This window comes from Eurosta solidaginis, chromosome 1 (genome assembly GCF_040869045.1).
Source record: "Eurosta solidaginis isolate ZX-2024a chromosome 1, ASM4086904v1, whole genome shotgun sequence".
Classification (NCBI taxonomy): domain Eukaryota; kingdom Metazoa; phylum Arthropoda; class Insecta; order Diptera; family Tephritidae; genus Eurosta; species Eurosta solidaginis.
Window position 1 is genome coordinate 189524728 of NC_090319.1, and position 15299 is coordinate 189540026.

The 15299-nt window shown below is 36.3% G+C and overlaps 2 protein-coding genes across 6 annotated transcripts in view; one reads left to right on the forward strand and one right to left on the reverse strand.

Annotated features, from left to right (window-relative positions):
* The window catches only part of tw (Protein O-mannosyl-transferase 2), a 2413568-nt gene that overhangs the window by 668025 nt on the left and 1730244 nt on the right, over positions 1-15299 (forward strand). The gene's annotated exons all lie outside the window — the stretch shown is intronic.
* LOC137240320 (uncharacterized) lies at positions 6187-13761 on the reverse strand. The gene is made up of 2 exons (XM_067766391.1): positions 13164-13761; positions 6187-6843 (listed from the first exon to the last, which is right to left on the reverse strand). Exons 1-2 carry the CDS (start codon positions 13167-13169, stop codon positions 6211-6213), a joined length of 639 nt encoding a protein of 212 aa, XP_067622492.1. The 5' UTR covers positions 13170-13761; the 3' UTR covers positions 6187-6210.

Below are 15299 nucleotides of genomic sequence, written 5' to 3' on the forward strand. Positions count from 1 at the left end.
CAAAGTTAAAGTTAATGTTAAAGTTAAAGTTAAAGTTAAAGTGAAAGTTAAAGTTAAAGTTGAAGTTAAAGGTAAAGTTAAAGTTAAAGGTAAAGTTAAAATTAAAGTTAAAGTCAAAGTTAAAGTTAAAGTCAAAGTTAAAGTTAAGGTTAAAGTTAAAGTTAAATTTAAGTTAAAGTTAAAGTTAAAGTTTAAGTTAAAGTTAAAGTTAAAGTTAAAATTAAAATTAAAATTAAAGTTAAAGTTAAAGTTAAAGTTAAAGTCAAAGTTAAAGTTAAAGTTAAAGTTAAAGTTAAAGTTAAAGTTAAAGTCAAAGTTAAAGATAAAGTCAAAGTTAAAGTTAAAGTTAAAGTTCAAGTTAAAGTTAAAGTTCAAGTTAAAGTTAAAGGTTAAGTTAAAGTTAAAGTTAAAGTTAAAGTTAAAGTTAAAGTTAAAGTCAAAGTCAAAGTCAAAGTTAAAGTTAAAGTCAAAGTTAAAGTTAAGGTTAAAGTTGAAGTTAAAGTTAAAGTTAAAATTAATGTTAAAGTTAAAGTTAAAGTTAAAGTTAAAATTAAAGTTAAAGTTAAAGTTAAATCTAAAGTTAAAGTGGAAGTTAAAGTTAAGGTTAAAGTTAAAGTTAAAGTTAAGTTAAAGTTAAAGTTAAAGTTAAGTTAAAGTTAAAGTTAAAGTCAAAGTTAAAGTTAAAGTCAAAGTTAAAGATAAAGTCAAAGTTAAAGTTAAAGTTAAAGTTAAAGTCAAAGTTAAAGTTAAGGTTAAAGTTAAAGTTAAAGTTAAAATTAATGTTAAAGTTAAAGTTAAAGTTAAAATTAATGTTAAAGTTAAAGTTAAAGTTAAAGTTAAAGTTAAAGTGGAAGTTAAAGTTAAAGTTAAAGTTAAGGTTAAAGTTAAAGTTAAGTTAAAGTTAAAGTTAAAGTCAAAGTTAAAGTTAAAGTTAAGGTTAAAGTCAAAGTTAAAGTTAATGTTAAAGTTAAAGTGAAAGTTAAAGTTAAAGTTAAAGTTAAAGGTAAAGTTAAAGTTAAAGGTAAAGTTAAAATTAAAGTTAAAGTCAAAGTTAAAGTTAAAGTTAAGGTTAAAGTTAAAGTTAAGTTAAAGTTAAAGTTAAAGTTAAAGTCAAAGTTAAGGTTAAAGTTAAAGTTGATGTTAAAGTTAAAGTTAAAGTTAAAGTTAAAGTTAAAGTTAAAGCCAAAGTTAAAGTTAAAGTTAAAGTTAAAGTTAAAGTTAAAGTTAAATTTAAAGTTAAAGTTAAAGTTAAAGTTAAAGTTAAAGTTAAAGTTAAAGTTAAAGTTAAAGTTAAATTTAAAGTTAAAGTTAAATCTAAAGATAAAGTTAAAGTTAAAGTTAAGGTTAAAGTTAAAGTTAAAGTCAAAGTTAAACTTAAGGTTAAAGTTAAAGTTAAGGTTAAAGTTAAAGTTAAAGTTAAGGTTAAAGTTAAAGTTAAAGTTAAAGTTAAAGTTAAAGTCAAAGTCAAAGTTAAAGTTAAGGTTAAAGTTAAAGTTAAAGTTAAAGTTAAAGTTAAAGTTAAAGTTAAAGTTAAAGTTAAAGTTAAAGTTAAAGTTAAAGTTAAAGTTAAAGTTAAAGTTAAAGTTAAAGTCAAAGTTAAGGTTAAAGTTAAGGTTAAAGTTAAAGTTAAAGTTAAAGTTGAAGTTAAAGTTAAAGTTAAAGTTAAAGTTAAAGTTAAAGTTAAAGTTAAAGTTAAAGTTAAAGTTAAAGTTAAAGTTAAAGTTAAAGTTAAAGTGGAAGTTAAAGTTAAAGTTAAAGTGGAAGTTAAAGTTAAAGTTAAAGTTAAGGTTAAAGTTAAAGTTAAAGTCAAAGTTAAACTTAAGGTTAAAGTTAAAGTTAAGGTTAAAGTTAAAGTTAAAGTTAAAGGTAAAGTTAAAGTTAAAGGTAAAGTTAAAATTAAAGTTAAAGTCAAAGTTAAAGTTAAAGTTAAAGTTAAAGTTAAGGTTAAAGTTAAAGTTAAAGTTAAAGTCAAAGTTAAAGTTAAAGTCAAAGTTAAAGTTAAGGTTAAAGTTAAAGTTAAAGTTAAAATTAATGTTAAAGTTAAAGTTAAGGTTAAAGTTAAAGTCAAACTTAAACTTAAGGTTAAAGTTAAAGTTAAGGTTAAAGTTAAAGGTAAAGTTAAAGTTAAAGGTAAAGTTAAAATTAAAGTTAAAGTTAAAATTAATGTTAAAGTTAAAGTTAAAGTTAAAGTTAAAGTTAAAGTTAAAGTGAAAGTTAAAGTTAAAGTTAAAGTTAAAGTGGAAGTTAAAGTTAAAGTTAAAGTGGAAGTTAAAGTTAAAGTTAAGGTTAAACTTAAAGTTAAAGTTAAAGTTAAAGCCAAAGTTAAAGTTAAAGTTAAAGCTAAAGTTAAGGTTAAAGTTAAAGTTAAAGTTAAAGTTAAAGTTAAAGTTAAATTTAAAGTTAAAATTAAAGTTAAAGTTAAAGTTAAAGTTAAAGTTAAAGGTAAAGTTAAAGTTAAAGTCAAAGGTAAAGTTAAAGTTAAAGTTAAGGTTAAGGTTAAAGTTAAAGTTAAAGTTAAAATTAAAGTTAAAATTAAAGTTAAAGTGAAAGTTAAAGTTAAAGTTAAAATTAAAGTTAAAATTAATGTTAAAGTTAAAGTGAAAGTTAAAGTTAAAGTTAAGGTTAAAGTTAAAGTTAAAGTTAAAGTTAAAGTTAAAGTTAAAGTTAAAGTTAAAGTTAAAGTTAAAGTTAAAGTCAAAGTTAAAGTTAAAGTTAAAGTTAAGGTTAAAGTTAAAGTTAAAGTTAAAATTAATGTTAAAATTAAAGTTAAAGTTAAAGGTAAAGTTAAAGTTAAATTTAAAGTCAAAGTTAAAGTTAAAGTTAAAGTTAAGGTTAAAGTTAAAGTTTAAGTTAAATTAAAGTTAATGTTAAAGTTAAAGTTACAGTTAAAGTTAAGGTTAATGTTAAAGTTAAAGTCAAAGTTAAACTTAAGGTTAAAGTTAAAGTTAAAGTTAAAGGTAAAGTTAAAGTTAAAGGTAAAGTTAAAATTAAAGTTAAAGTCAAAGTTAAAGTTAAAGTTAAAGTTAAAGTCAAATTTAAGGTTAAAGTTAAGGTTAAAGTTAAAGTTAAAGTTAAAGGTAAAGTTAAAGTTAAAGGTAAAGTTAAAATTAAAGTTAAAGTCAAAGTTAAAGTTAAAGGTAAAGTTAAAGTTAAAGGTAAAGTTAAAATTAAAATTAAAGTCAAAGTTAAAGTGAAAGTTAAAGTTAAAGTTAAGGTTAAAGTTAAAGTTATAGCCAAAGTTATAGCCAAAGTTAAAGTTAAAGTTAAAGTTAAATTTAAAGTTAAGGTTAAAGTTAAAGTTAAAGTTAAATTTAAAGTTAAAGTTAAATCTAAAGTTAAAGTTAAAGTTAAAATTAAAGTTAAAAGTAAAGTAAAAAGTTAAGGTTAATGTTAAAGTTAAAGTCAAAGTTAAACTTAAGGTTAAAGTTAAAGTTAAAGTTAAAGGTAAAGTTAAAGTTAAAGGTAAAGTTAAAATTAAAGTTAAAGTCAAAGTTAAAGTTAAAGTTAAAGTTAAAGTTAAAGTTAAACTTAAAGTTAAGGTTAAAGTTAAGGTTAAAGTTAAAGTGGAAGTTAAAGTTAAGTTAAAGTTAAAGTTAAAGTTAAAGTTAAAGTGGAAGTTAAAGTTAAAGTTAAGTTAAAGTTAAAGTTAAAGTTAAAGTTAAAGTTAAAGTTAAAGTTAAAGTTAAAGTTAAAGTTAAAGTTAAAGTTAAAGTTAAAGTTAAAGTTAAAGTTAAAGTTAAAGTTAAAGTCAAAGTTAAAGTTAAAATTAAAGTTAAAGTTAATGTTAAAGTTAAAGTTAACGTTAAAGTTAAAGTTAAAGTTAAAGATAAGGTTAAAGTTAAAGTTAAAGTCAAAGTTAAACTTAAGGTTAAAGTTAAAGTTAAGGTTAAAGTTAAAGTTAAAGGTAAAGTTAAAGGTAAAGTTAAAATTAAAGTTAAAGTCAAAGTTAAAGTTAAAGGTAAAGTTAAAGTTAAAGGTAAAGTTAAAATTAAAGTTAAAGTCAAAGTTAAAGTTAAAGCTAAAGTCAAAGTTAAGGTTAAAGTTAAGGTTAAAGTTAAAGTTAAAGGTAAAGTTAAAGTCAAAGGTAAAGTTAAAATTAAAGTTAAAGTCAAAGTTAAAGTTAAAGGTAAAGTTAAAGTTAAAGGTAAAGTTAAAATTAAAGTTAAAGTCAAAGTTAAAGTGGAAGTTAAAGTTAAAGTTAAAGTTAAAGTTAAGGTTAAAGTTAAAGTTAAAGTTAAAGACAAAGTTAAAGCCAAAGTTAAAGTTAAAATTAAATTTAAAGTTAAAGTTAAAGTTAAAGTTAAAGTTAAAGTTAAAGTTAAAGTTAAAGTTAAAGTTAAAGTTAAAGTTAAAGTTAAAGTTAAAGTTAAAGTTAAAGTTAAAGTTAAAGTTAAAGTTAAATTTAAAGTTAAAGTTAAATCTAAAGTTAAAGTTAAAGTTAAAGTTAAAGTTAAAGGTAAAGTTAGAGTTAAAGTTAAATTTAAAGTTAAAGTTAAATCTAAAGTTAAAGTTAAAGTTAAAGCCAAAGTTAAAGCCAAAGTTAAAGTTAAAGTTAAATTTAAAGTTAAGGTTAAAGTTAAAGTTAAAGTTAAAGTTAAAGGTAAAGTTAAAGTTAAAGGTAAAGTTAAAATTAAAGTTAAAGTCAAAGTTAAAGTTAAAGTTAAAGGTAAAGTTAAAGTTAAAGGTAAAGTTAAAATTAAAGTTAAAGTCAAAGTTAAAGTGGAAGTTAAAGTTAAACTTAAGGTTAAAGTTAAAGTTAAAGTTAAAGCCAAAGTTAAAGCCAAAGTTAAAGTTAAAGTTAAAGTTAAAGTTAAATTTAAAGTTAAGGTTAAAATTAAAGTTAAAGTTAAAGTTAAAGTTAAAGTTAGTTAAATGAGGAGATGGTACTCACCGGTTGGTTGAAAATCAGTATTAGTGGGGCTGGTGGCGGTTTGGGCTGCTGGTGGCGGCTTGTGCTGCGTCAGTGTTATTGCTGTTAAATTGGTTCTAGCTGGCGCTCCTCCTCCTCTAGACGGGTGTTGCTTAGCGATCTTTACCTCTTGGCACTATCTTCCACGGATATTATACCAAATACAATACGTTGCTTGTCCAACAATGCACAAACCTTCCGGGTCGTAGCAGCGGAATTGTGGTTATTGCTTAGCCGCCTTTTACTCTTTCACCTTGATAATTAAGGGGGTGTTACTCACCGGCATGTAGGTAGGGTTGCGGACGGTATAGACTTCTGAGGATGTGCCCGACAGTAATGACTCCTTGACGGCGATGGCGTGGTTCTGTGGTTGTTCTTTCCTAGTCCTTCAATAGTGCTATTCACCAACTTGTTCCGTGGTTCCACAAAAGACGTCGGTTTATGTTGATCGTAAACAGGCCGGTTTCAATCGCTCGTTTGGGGAGCTTTAGATAGTTTAAAATTATTTTGAACGCTCTTTAAATTCAGCGCAAAGTTTACTGGTTTGTGATTTAGAACCAATGCAACACGTATAAAAGAGAAGCACAGCGTATTAGGACATTCAATTAATGTCACTTGTATTTCTTCCGAATTAAATATTTCCGAGTTCAGAAGTAGCAAAATAACTCCTACAAATCTGCAAGCTTTAATTGCACAGATTATGCTATATTGTGCCTGAAATGATTCCTAGAAGTAGCTTTAGCAACACAGTTTCACTACGATTTCGATGGATCTTTTCACTAAATATTCTCGAGGTTTTACCAATTCACCATTAACTTTGTAATACTAGGAATTATAAATATATTTTTATTAATTAAGCGACACAAACTTCCACGAATATTCTGGACTTTATTGCCAATTCATTTATTTTAAATTGTTTTGTCGAAAAAGCAAAGAGGTTGGGTTTTTTCCTTTTAGATGACAGCGACAATAATAATACATACATATTCAATAACCAAAAGGTGGTGGTTTTCTGACAGATGTCGATCATGCCAGATCGCCATCCTGCATTTGCGGCGAATTAAATTTGGTGGATTTTCGCGGTGGAGGCTGCCACACGTCCATTAGTGTTCCCAATAGGGAATTTAAAGGGTAAATACAATTCATGGATTATGCGGGTAATTCACTATAATACAATTCCATAATAAAATACAGTATAAGATACGGAATAGATATAAATTCATGGATATACGTGTGTACAAAAGAGAGATGGGGCGAGTGGCAGCCTACGCCGCGTAAACATCCTGGGCCGCCTAGGCGCACTAAGCGCCTAATGTGTGCTTCAGTTCCTGCAAGGCGCGTACTGCTTCCTGGATCAGGATTTTTCCCACCTTCGTTTTGTATGTGGCGGTGCGCAAGCCGGTCGCGGTGCACCGGATGGTACGCTCTTCGATGCTGCGTCGCGGGGTTGGATGCGCGGTAGGCGCGCGCTGAGGCGACCTCGCAGGCTGCTGTTGACGACGACGACGGTGATGTGTAGCGACGCGGCGGCGTGATTGTTGATGAGACTCCTCTTCGGTGGGTGCTTGGCGGCCTGACTGACGATGATGGCGCCCCGGCTGCGGGGGTTGGCGGCTCCCTGTTTCGCGGTGGAGTAGTGTGTGGTGATGGAGCCCACATACGTGACAGCGCTCGCGGGACGTACACACGCTCGTGTGATGGGACAATGCCAGGCAGTTGGTGCAGTATTTGTGCGCCCTGGCAATCATGGCGCGTTGTTGGGGCTCCATGGCCGTAAACAGTGGGCAAGTCGAGAGCGCGTGGTGCCGCATACACAAACGGCATCGTCGATAGTCGGCGACGGCATCGGCATTTCGTGGTGAGATCGTTGGCACTGTCACTTGGGACGCCAAGGAGCGACGCGGTGTAGGGACCGGGGCACGTTGACGATTCATCTGTTGAAAAAAGGAGTATGTGAATGTGTGTTGTATATTGAGGAGGACATCAAGGTAGGGACTGCCTGTGAGGGTTGCGGTATGATTCAGTTTGTTCTGAGATGGTATCGATAGTTAAGCTTAGTGGACTGTAGTTGGTTGGGGAGATGGTAAAGAACCGTGGGGTTCTGAGTCGAATTCCGCTGGTGGCAGGAAACACAATTTTGTGATAGGCCTGGTGAGCACACCATTTTGCGTGCGTACGTCGACTACTCGGATATGGCCGTCTCTTCCTATATGGGTGTCTTCCACGCGTCCTAGGCGCCATTCGGTAGGGGGTAGGTTGTCTTCCTTAATGACGACTAGATCGCCGATTTTAGGGGGAGGTTGAGCGGTTTGCCATCGATAACGCTTATGTAACTCCATGAGATAGTCATTCTTCCAGCGCTTGCTGAATTGGTGATGTAAAACTTTCAACCGGTCCCAACGGTTGATCATAGAGAGGTGCTCATAGTTCGGCTCGGGGATGGCCAGGAGGGGTGCGCCTCGGAGAAAGTGGCCAGGTGTGAGGGCGGTGAGATCCGCTGGGTCCTGGGAAAGCGGGGAGATAGGGCGAGAATTGAGAACGGCCTCGACACGAATTAATAGAGTCGAGAATTCTTCAAAGGTGAAGCTGTGTGTTCCGGCAACCTTTTTTAAATGGGTTTTAAAGCTTTTGACGGCGGATTCCCATAATCCGCCCATGTGGGGTGCGCCGGGGGGTATAAATTTCCAATCGATGCCTTGTGGCGCATACTTTTGGACAATATCTGTCGAGACTTCGTTGAGGAAGGCGACGAACTCTACTTCGGTAGCTCGCTTAGCACCAATGAATGTTGTGCCGTTGTCGCTCATCATTTGCTTCGGGTAACCTCGACGCCCTACAAACCGGGCGAAGGCAGCGAGAAAAGCCTTGCTAGAGAGATCCGAACACAATTCCAGGTGGATCGCCTTGGTAGTGAAGCAAACGAAAACGGCCACATAACCTTTTACGAGGGTTGGAGATCGGAGCATCGAAGCTTTGATGTGAAATGGGCCGGCGAAGTCTACGCCAGTAGTAGTGAAGGGGGGCGCGAAAGTGCATCGTTGGGGGGGTAAAGCTGCCATTATTTGGGATTGCGTTTGTCGCTTATGAATGGTGCAGACTTTACATTGGAATATACATTTTTTTAGCTGAGGTTTGAGTCGGGGGGTATAGAATTCCTGCCTCATAGCTTGTTGCAGGAGGCGGAGGTCCGCATGGAGGAAGCTCTCGTGTAGAAACCTTATATAGAGGGAAGTAAATCTCGCCTTTTCGGGGAGAATGATAGGATGACACTCATTGTAGGTCATGTCGGCGTTTACTAATCTGCCGTTGGCACGGAGAATCCCGTTTGTATCCAGGAAGGGGTCAAGTGCCAGTAGGGGACTTCGCTTTCCGATTGGTTTTGAATTTTCGAGGGAGGCTCTTTCGGAAGCGAAGAATCTCGACTGAGTCAAGCTTAGCAGACGGGTTTTCGCGCGCATGACGTCGGCGTAAGAGAGGGCGGGATCGTTAGGGGTACGATTGCCTCCTACAGCATTTCTCAGCCGGATTACAAACTTCAGCATGTACGCTGTTACGCGTAGGGCGCGGGGATAGGAGGAGAACCGTTCCAAGAAGTCTTCCGACTCTTCCGCTGCATGCAGTGATTCGACTCGGCGAAGTTCGGGGGGTACAATATTCCTGGCCGTTGGTGTTGGCCAGTCCTCGGGGGGTCGGGAAAGCCACTCTGGGCCATTCCACCATAGCGATGAGCTAGCTAGCTCGAGGGGGGTGCATCCTCTGGTGCCCATATCTGCGGGATTATCCTTGCTGCGTACATGTCGCCAAGTGGCATTGCCGATGAGGTCGATGATCTGCGCAGTTCGATTGGAGACATAGGTTTTCCAGGAATGAGGTGGTTTCTCAAGCCAGGCTAAAACGATTTCGGAGTCGGACCACAGGGTTAACTTTCGCTGATTGAGACCGAGATGGGATTGGACAACTGCGACTAACTTGGCTAATAAGACCGCGCCGCATAACTCTAGTCGTGGCAAACTTACGGTTTTTAGGGGGGCCACTTTCCCTTTAGAGACTAAAAGGTGAGAGAATACTTGAGTTCCTACGGTGGTTTTTACGTAAAGTGTCGCGCAATAAGCCTTTTCCGAAGCGTCGCAGAAGCCATGGAGCTCAACTGGTTTATCGGGGTGGTAATTTATCCAGCGTGGTATTTGAATATCCGAGATCGTTGGGAGATTGTCGGCGAACTGCGCCCACTTGATGAGACGGAGGGGTTTCACAGGCTCATCCCAGTCAGTCCCGTCTAGCCATAGCTCTTGCATCAAGACTTTTGCTTGGATCATAATTGGCGTTAGCCACCCTGCGGGATCGAAAAGTTTCGCAATGGAGGAGAGGATTTGCCGCTTCGTGGCTGCCGTGGATGCCGGATTTGAGTCGACGGTATACGAGAATGTATCCGTTAGGGCGTTCCACTGGATGCCCAGGGTCTTGGCTGTGCTAGTCTTTTCGAACTCGAGAAAGTTTGTTTCCAGCAGATCAGTTTTCGATATTTTTTGGAGGATGTTGGGATGGTTTGCCGTGATCTTTTTTAGGGGAAAGCCGGCTGAATTGAGAGCATCTATAGTCTCTGTTAGGGATTGCTCGGCTGATTGAAGATCATGACTGCCAGATAAAATATCGTCAACATACGTCTCGGATTTTAGTATTGGGGCTGCGCGTGGATGGGAATCGGCTATGTCTTTCGCCAGCTCGTGTAGAGTGCGAATAGCCAGGAAGGGCGCGCAGTTAACCCCGAAGGTGACCGTTTTTAACTTGTAGTCCTTTATTGGACTATGTTCGGGGGTTCGGAATATTATCCGTTGATAGTCTCGGTCCTCGGGGTGCAAGAGAATTTGGCGGTACATTTTCTCGACGTCGCCATTAAACACATATTTATATGTTCGCCATTTCAGCAACATAAGTCGGAGATCGGGTTGGAGGGTTGGTCCGGTACATAAAACGTCGTTGAGGGAGTGACCGGAACCCGACTTTTTGGAGGCGTTGAACACAACTCTGACTTTTGTTGTCTTTTTGTCTGGCCTTACGACTGCATGGTGAGGGAGATAAAATGAGCAGTATTTACCCAGGGATTCTATTTCGTTGGGACTGCATTCTTCCATGTGGCCTAGGGACAGATATTCTTCGAGTACCTGGTCGTACTGCTGCTTGAGATCGCCCTTTTTTGAGAGGGAACGTTCCATGCCGTGGAACTGTCGTAGGGCTGCAGTACGGGACTGACCTAGGTCGATATCGTTCGGAAATGTTGGTTTAAAGGGGAGCCGAACCATATATCGACCGTCATCCATGCGAGTGGTTGTGCTTTGATAAAAGTCTTCGCACATTTTATCTTCTGGGGTTTCCACTCGCACTCTGGGTATTTCTTCGATTTCCCAGAATTGCCTTAGCTGTTCATTCAGCTGGACATTCGTCACTTCCCACGCTTGAGAGGAGTGTGATCCGACCTTTTCGGGGGTTTGGCCACTTATTATCCAGCCAAATATCGTGTTTTGTGCTAGCAGTGTGGGCGAGATCTTTTCTATGCCATTTAGCATGATTTGAGGGATAAGATCACTGCCTAATACCAGATCAATTTGAGAGGGGTTATGAGTGTTCTGGTCTGCTAGCTTGAGATGGGACCATTTACGCATTTGGTCATTATTTAGCCGGAGTGTTGGGAGTTGCCTAGTGAGTCGAGGTAGCACGATTGCCTGGGCCTTTATTTTTACCTTGTGGTCATTTGAGACTAGGGTCAGTGAGCATAGCTTGTTGGAGGTTTGTACTACTCCGCCTCCCATTCCCGATATTTCAAATAGGGAGTGGGTATATGGGAGGCCTAGCTTGATTTGAGCTTTCGACGAGATGAAGCTACGCTCTGACCCTTGATCCACTAAGGCTCTGAGCCTGAAGCAGTCCCCTCGGTGTTCTATGGACACTATCGCTGTGGGGAGAATGATCTTGCTATCATTTTCCGCATGCAAAGATTGGATGCGGGCAGCGTTTGAGGTGGTTGGAAGTTCCTCGTTGGGATCTGGGATGGTAACGTCCTGAGTAGTTGCTACTTGGGCTGCCGTTCTTCGAGGACCATTGGTTTGGTGTGATATTCCGGTATCGTGGAGGGTGGAGTTGTGGCGACCTTGGCAGTATAGACACGTTCCTGTGCTTGTGCAATCTTTTACGAGGTGGGTCTGTGACAGGCAGTTTTCGCAGAGATTGCTTTCTCTCACGAATTTTTTCCGTTCGGGGATTGCCAGCTTTTTATAATGCAAGCAGCTTTGTAGCTTGTGGGAGTTCTGCTTGCACTTTCTGCAGGCGTATACTTTTTGATGCTCGGCCATATGAGCATTTGTGCGAGTTTGAGAGTAGTTGTTGTTCTGCGGGGGGTTGCGGCTTTGGTTAGGGGTTTGAGCCTGCCTGAACTGGGGATTGTTTTGACTTGCGGGAGGCTTTGAGAAATTAGTGGAGGGTGGGTTATATCGGGTTTTGGCTGGTCGCCATTGATCCACCCTTTCCACTATCTCGTACCGAGTAGTCAAAAACTGATCCATTTGGGACCAGTTCGGTAGGTCTCTTCTGGAGCTTAAAGATTGCTCCCAAAGCGCAACTGTATTTTCCGGCAGTTTTGAGGTTACCAGATATATTAATATGGGGTCCCAACTGTCTGTCGAGACTTGTTGGGTTGCTAATATCTGGAGACAGTTATTAACGGAGGATTGCAATCGCTGGATGTCTTCGCTGTTTTCAGTCGGAATGGGCTTGAGGGTCATGAGGGCTTTGATTTGGTTGTCGACCAGGACTCTTTTATTTTCATAACGGGATTTAAGAGCTTCCCAAGCCAGAGCAAAGTTGTCATCACTCAGTGGAAATTGTTTTACTATCTGGCCGGCTTTTCCTTGGGTTTTGTACCTGAGGTGGTACAGTTTTTGGGCGCTCGAGAGTTTGGGGTGGTTGATATAGACCGCCGTGAACATGTCACGGAAGGACGGCCATTCATCATAACTCCCGTAAAAGACTTCGGTGTCACAGGCGGGTACTTTGAGGTGCATCCCGGAATTTTCTTGGGGAGTGGTCGTTGTAGCGGGAACGGGATTGCTTAGTACCCTTAGCTGGAGCTGATCGCCTATTCTTGCCTTTGTGTCTTCATATGCTATAAGACAGGCGCGGTATTTATTGAAGGCTGAGGCCTTAAAGTTTTCGGGAAGGTCGTTGTCATCTGACTCTACGACGGCGTCATATGCGCTCTGTACCCTTTCCCAGAACACATCTATATTTTTATCTTTTATCTTTAGGGATGCCTCGGTGTTATCTTGGATCTCGGTTGTGCCGAACCGAGCGCAGTAATCAGTAAAGAGATCCGTTTCGGATATAAATTTATTTTCGACCACGGTAGCCATTCTAAAAAAGGACTTGCTTAGTTTTACTTTAGCTATTTTGGGAATTTTTTGGGACTGCCTGGTGTTTATTTATGAGGGAATACCAAAGGCAGAAGCTTTCCTATCGGTCAAGAGTGGGTAGGTTAGGACCAGTTAGATTAATTGGGAGTAGTCTGGGACCAGTTGGGATGACCTGCAGAATTTGCTGCTGGGTATTTCAGACTATGTGAAAGTGGCCGAATTTTTTGCTGGGTATCGTCAACAATGTAAATGTGGAGATATGTATTTAATTTATACCGCAAGGGACACAAGTTAATTTTGTAAAAGTATGAGTGGGATTTGCTGGGTCTGTACTGCACCGCGATATGTATATATGTATATACTTTTCTGGCGGGAAAGTGTATTTTTTGGCGGGAAATTTATGTAAATGGCGGGAAAATCTATATATGTAGCTCTTGGGAATCGCCAAATTTTGATTGGGGATATACTTTGAGGAGTATTATTATGTTTTAAGGGGGCTGGGTTCGTCAATGGCGACGAAGGACCATTAGTTAAATGAGGAGATGGTACTCACCGGTTGGTTGAAAATCAGTATTAGTGGGGCTGGTGGCGGTTTGGGCTGCTGGTGGCGGCTTGTGCTGCGTCAGTGTTATTGCTGTTAAATTGGTTCTAGCTGGCGCTCCTCCTCCTCTAGACGGGTGTTGCTTAGCGATCTTTACCTCTTGGCACTATCTTCCACGGATATTATACCAAATACAATACGTTGCTTGTCCAACAATGCACAAACCTTCCGGGTCGTAGCAGCGGAATTGTGGTTATTGCTTAGCCGCCTTTTACTCTTTCACCTTGATAATTAAGGGGGTGTTACTCACCGGCATGTAGGTAGGGTTGCGGACGGTATAGACTTCTGAGGATGTGCCCGACAGTAATGACTCCTTGACGGCGATGGCGTGGTTCTGTGGTTGTTCTTTCCTAGTCCTTCAATAGTGCTATTCACCAACTTGTTCCGTGGTTCCACAAAAGACGTCGGTTTATGTTGATCGTAAACAGGCCGGTTTCAATCGCTCGTTTGGGGAGCTTTAGATAGTTTAAAATTATTTTGAACGCTCTTTAAATTCAGCGCAAAGTTTACTGGTTTGTGATTTAGAACCAATGCAACACGTATAAAAGAGAAGCACAGCGTATTAGGACATTCAATTAATGTCACTTGTATTTCTTCCGAATTAAATATTTCCGAGTTCAGAAGTAGCAAAATAACTCCTACAAATCTGCAAGCTTTAATTGCACAGATTATGCTATATTGTGCCTGAAATGATTCCTAGAAGTAGCTTTAGCAACACAGTTTCACTACGATTTCGATGGATCTTTTCACTAAATATTCTCGAGGTTTTACCAATTCACCATTAACTTTGTAATACTAGGAATTATAAATATATTTTTATTAATTAAGCGACACAAACTTCCACGAATATTCTGGACTTTATTGCCAATTCATTTATTTTAAATTGTTTTGTCGAAAAAGCAAAGAGGTTGGGTTTTTTCCTTTTAGATGACAGCGACAATAATAATACATACATATTCAATAACCAAAAGGTGGTGGTTTTCTGACAGATGTCGATCATGCCAGATCGCCATCCTGCATTTGCGGCGAATTAAATTTGGTGGATTTTCGCGGTGGAGGCTGCCACACGTCCATTAGTGTTCCCAATAGGGAATTTAAAGGGTAAATACAATTCATGGATTATGCGGGTAATTCACTATAATACAATTCCATAATAAAATACAGTATAAGATACGGAATAGATATAAATTCATGGATATACGTGTGTACAAAAGAGAGATGGGGCGAGTGGCAGCCTACGCCGCGTAAACAAAAGTTAAGGTTAAAGTTAAAGTTAAAGTCAAAGTTAAACTTAAGGTTAAAGTTAAAGTTAAGGTTAAAGTTAAAGTTAAAGTTAAAGTTAAAGGTAAAGTTAAAGTTAAAGGTAAAGTTAAAATTAAAGTTAAAGTCAAAGTCAAAGTTAAAGTTAAGGTTAAAGATAAAATTAAAGTTAAAGTTAAAGTTAAAGTTCAAGTTAAAGTCAAAGTTAAAGTTAAAGTTAAAGTTAAAGTCAAAGTTAAAGTTAAAATTAATGTTAAAGTTAAAGTTAAAGGTAAAGTTAAAGTTAAAGGTAAAGTTAAAATTAAAGTTAAAGTTAAAATTAATGTTAAAGTTAAAGTTACAGTTAAAGTTAAAGTTAAAGTTAAAGTTAAAGTTAAAGTTAAAGTTAAAGTGAAAGTTAAAGTTAAAGTTAAAGTTAAAGTTAAAGTGGAAGTTAAAGTTAAAGTTAAAGTTAACGTGGAAGTTAAAGTTAAAGTTAAGGTTAAAGTTAAAGCTAAAGTTAAAGCCAAAGTTAAAGTTAAAGTTAAAGCTAAAGTTAAGGTTAAAGTTAAAGTTAAAGTTAAAGTTAAAGTTAAATTTAAAGTTAAAGTTAAAGTTAAAGTTAAAGGTAAAGTTAAAGTTAAAGTTAAAGTCAAAGTTAAAGTTAAAGGTAAGGTTAAAATTAAAGTTAAAGTTAAAGTTAAAGTTAAAATTAACGTTAAAGTTAAAGTTAAAGTTAAAGTTAAAGTGGAAGTTAAAGTTAAAGTTAAGGTTAAAGTTAAAGTTAAAGTTAAAGTTAAAGTTAAAGTTAAAGTTAAAGTCAAAGTTAAAGTTAAAGTTAAGGTTAAAGTGAAAGTTAAAGTTAAAGTTAAAGTTAAAGTTAAAGTTAAAGTTAAAGTTAAAGTTAAAGTTAAAGTCAAAGTTAAAGTTAAGGTTAAAGTTAAAGTTAAAATTAATGTTAAAGTTAAAGTTAAAGTTAAAGGGAAAGTTAAAGTTAAAGTTAAAGTTAAAGTCAAAGTTAAAATTAAAGTTAAAGTTAATGTTAAAGTTAAAGTTAAAGTGAAGGTTAAAGTTAAAGTTAAAGTCAAAGTTAAACTTAAGGTTAAAGTTAAAGTTAAGGTTAAAATTAAAGTTAAAGTTAAAGTTA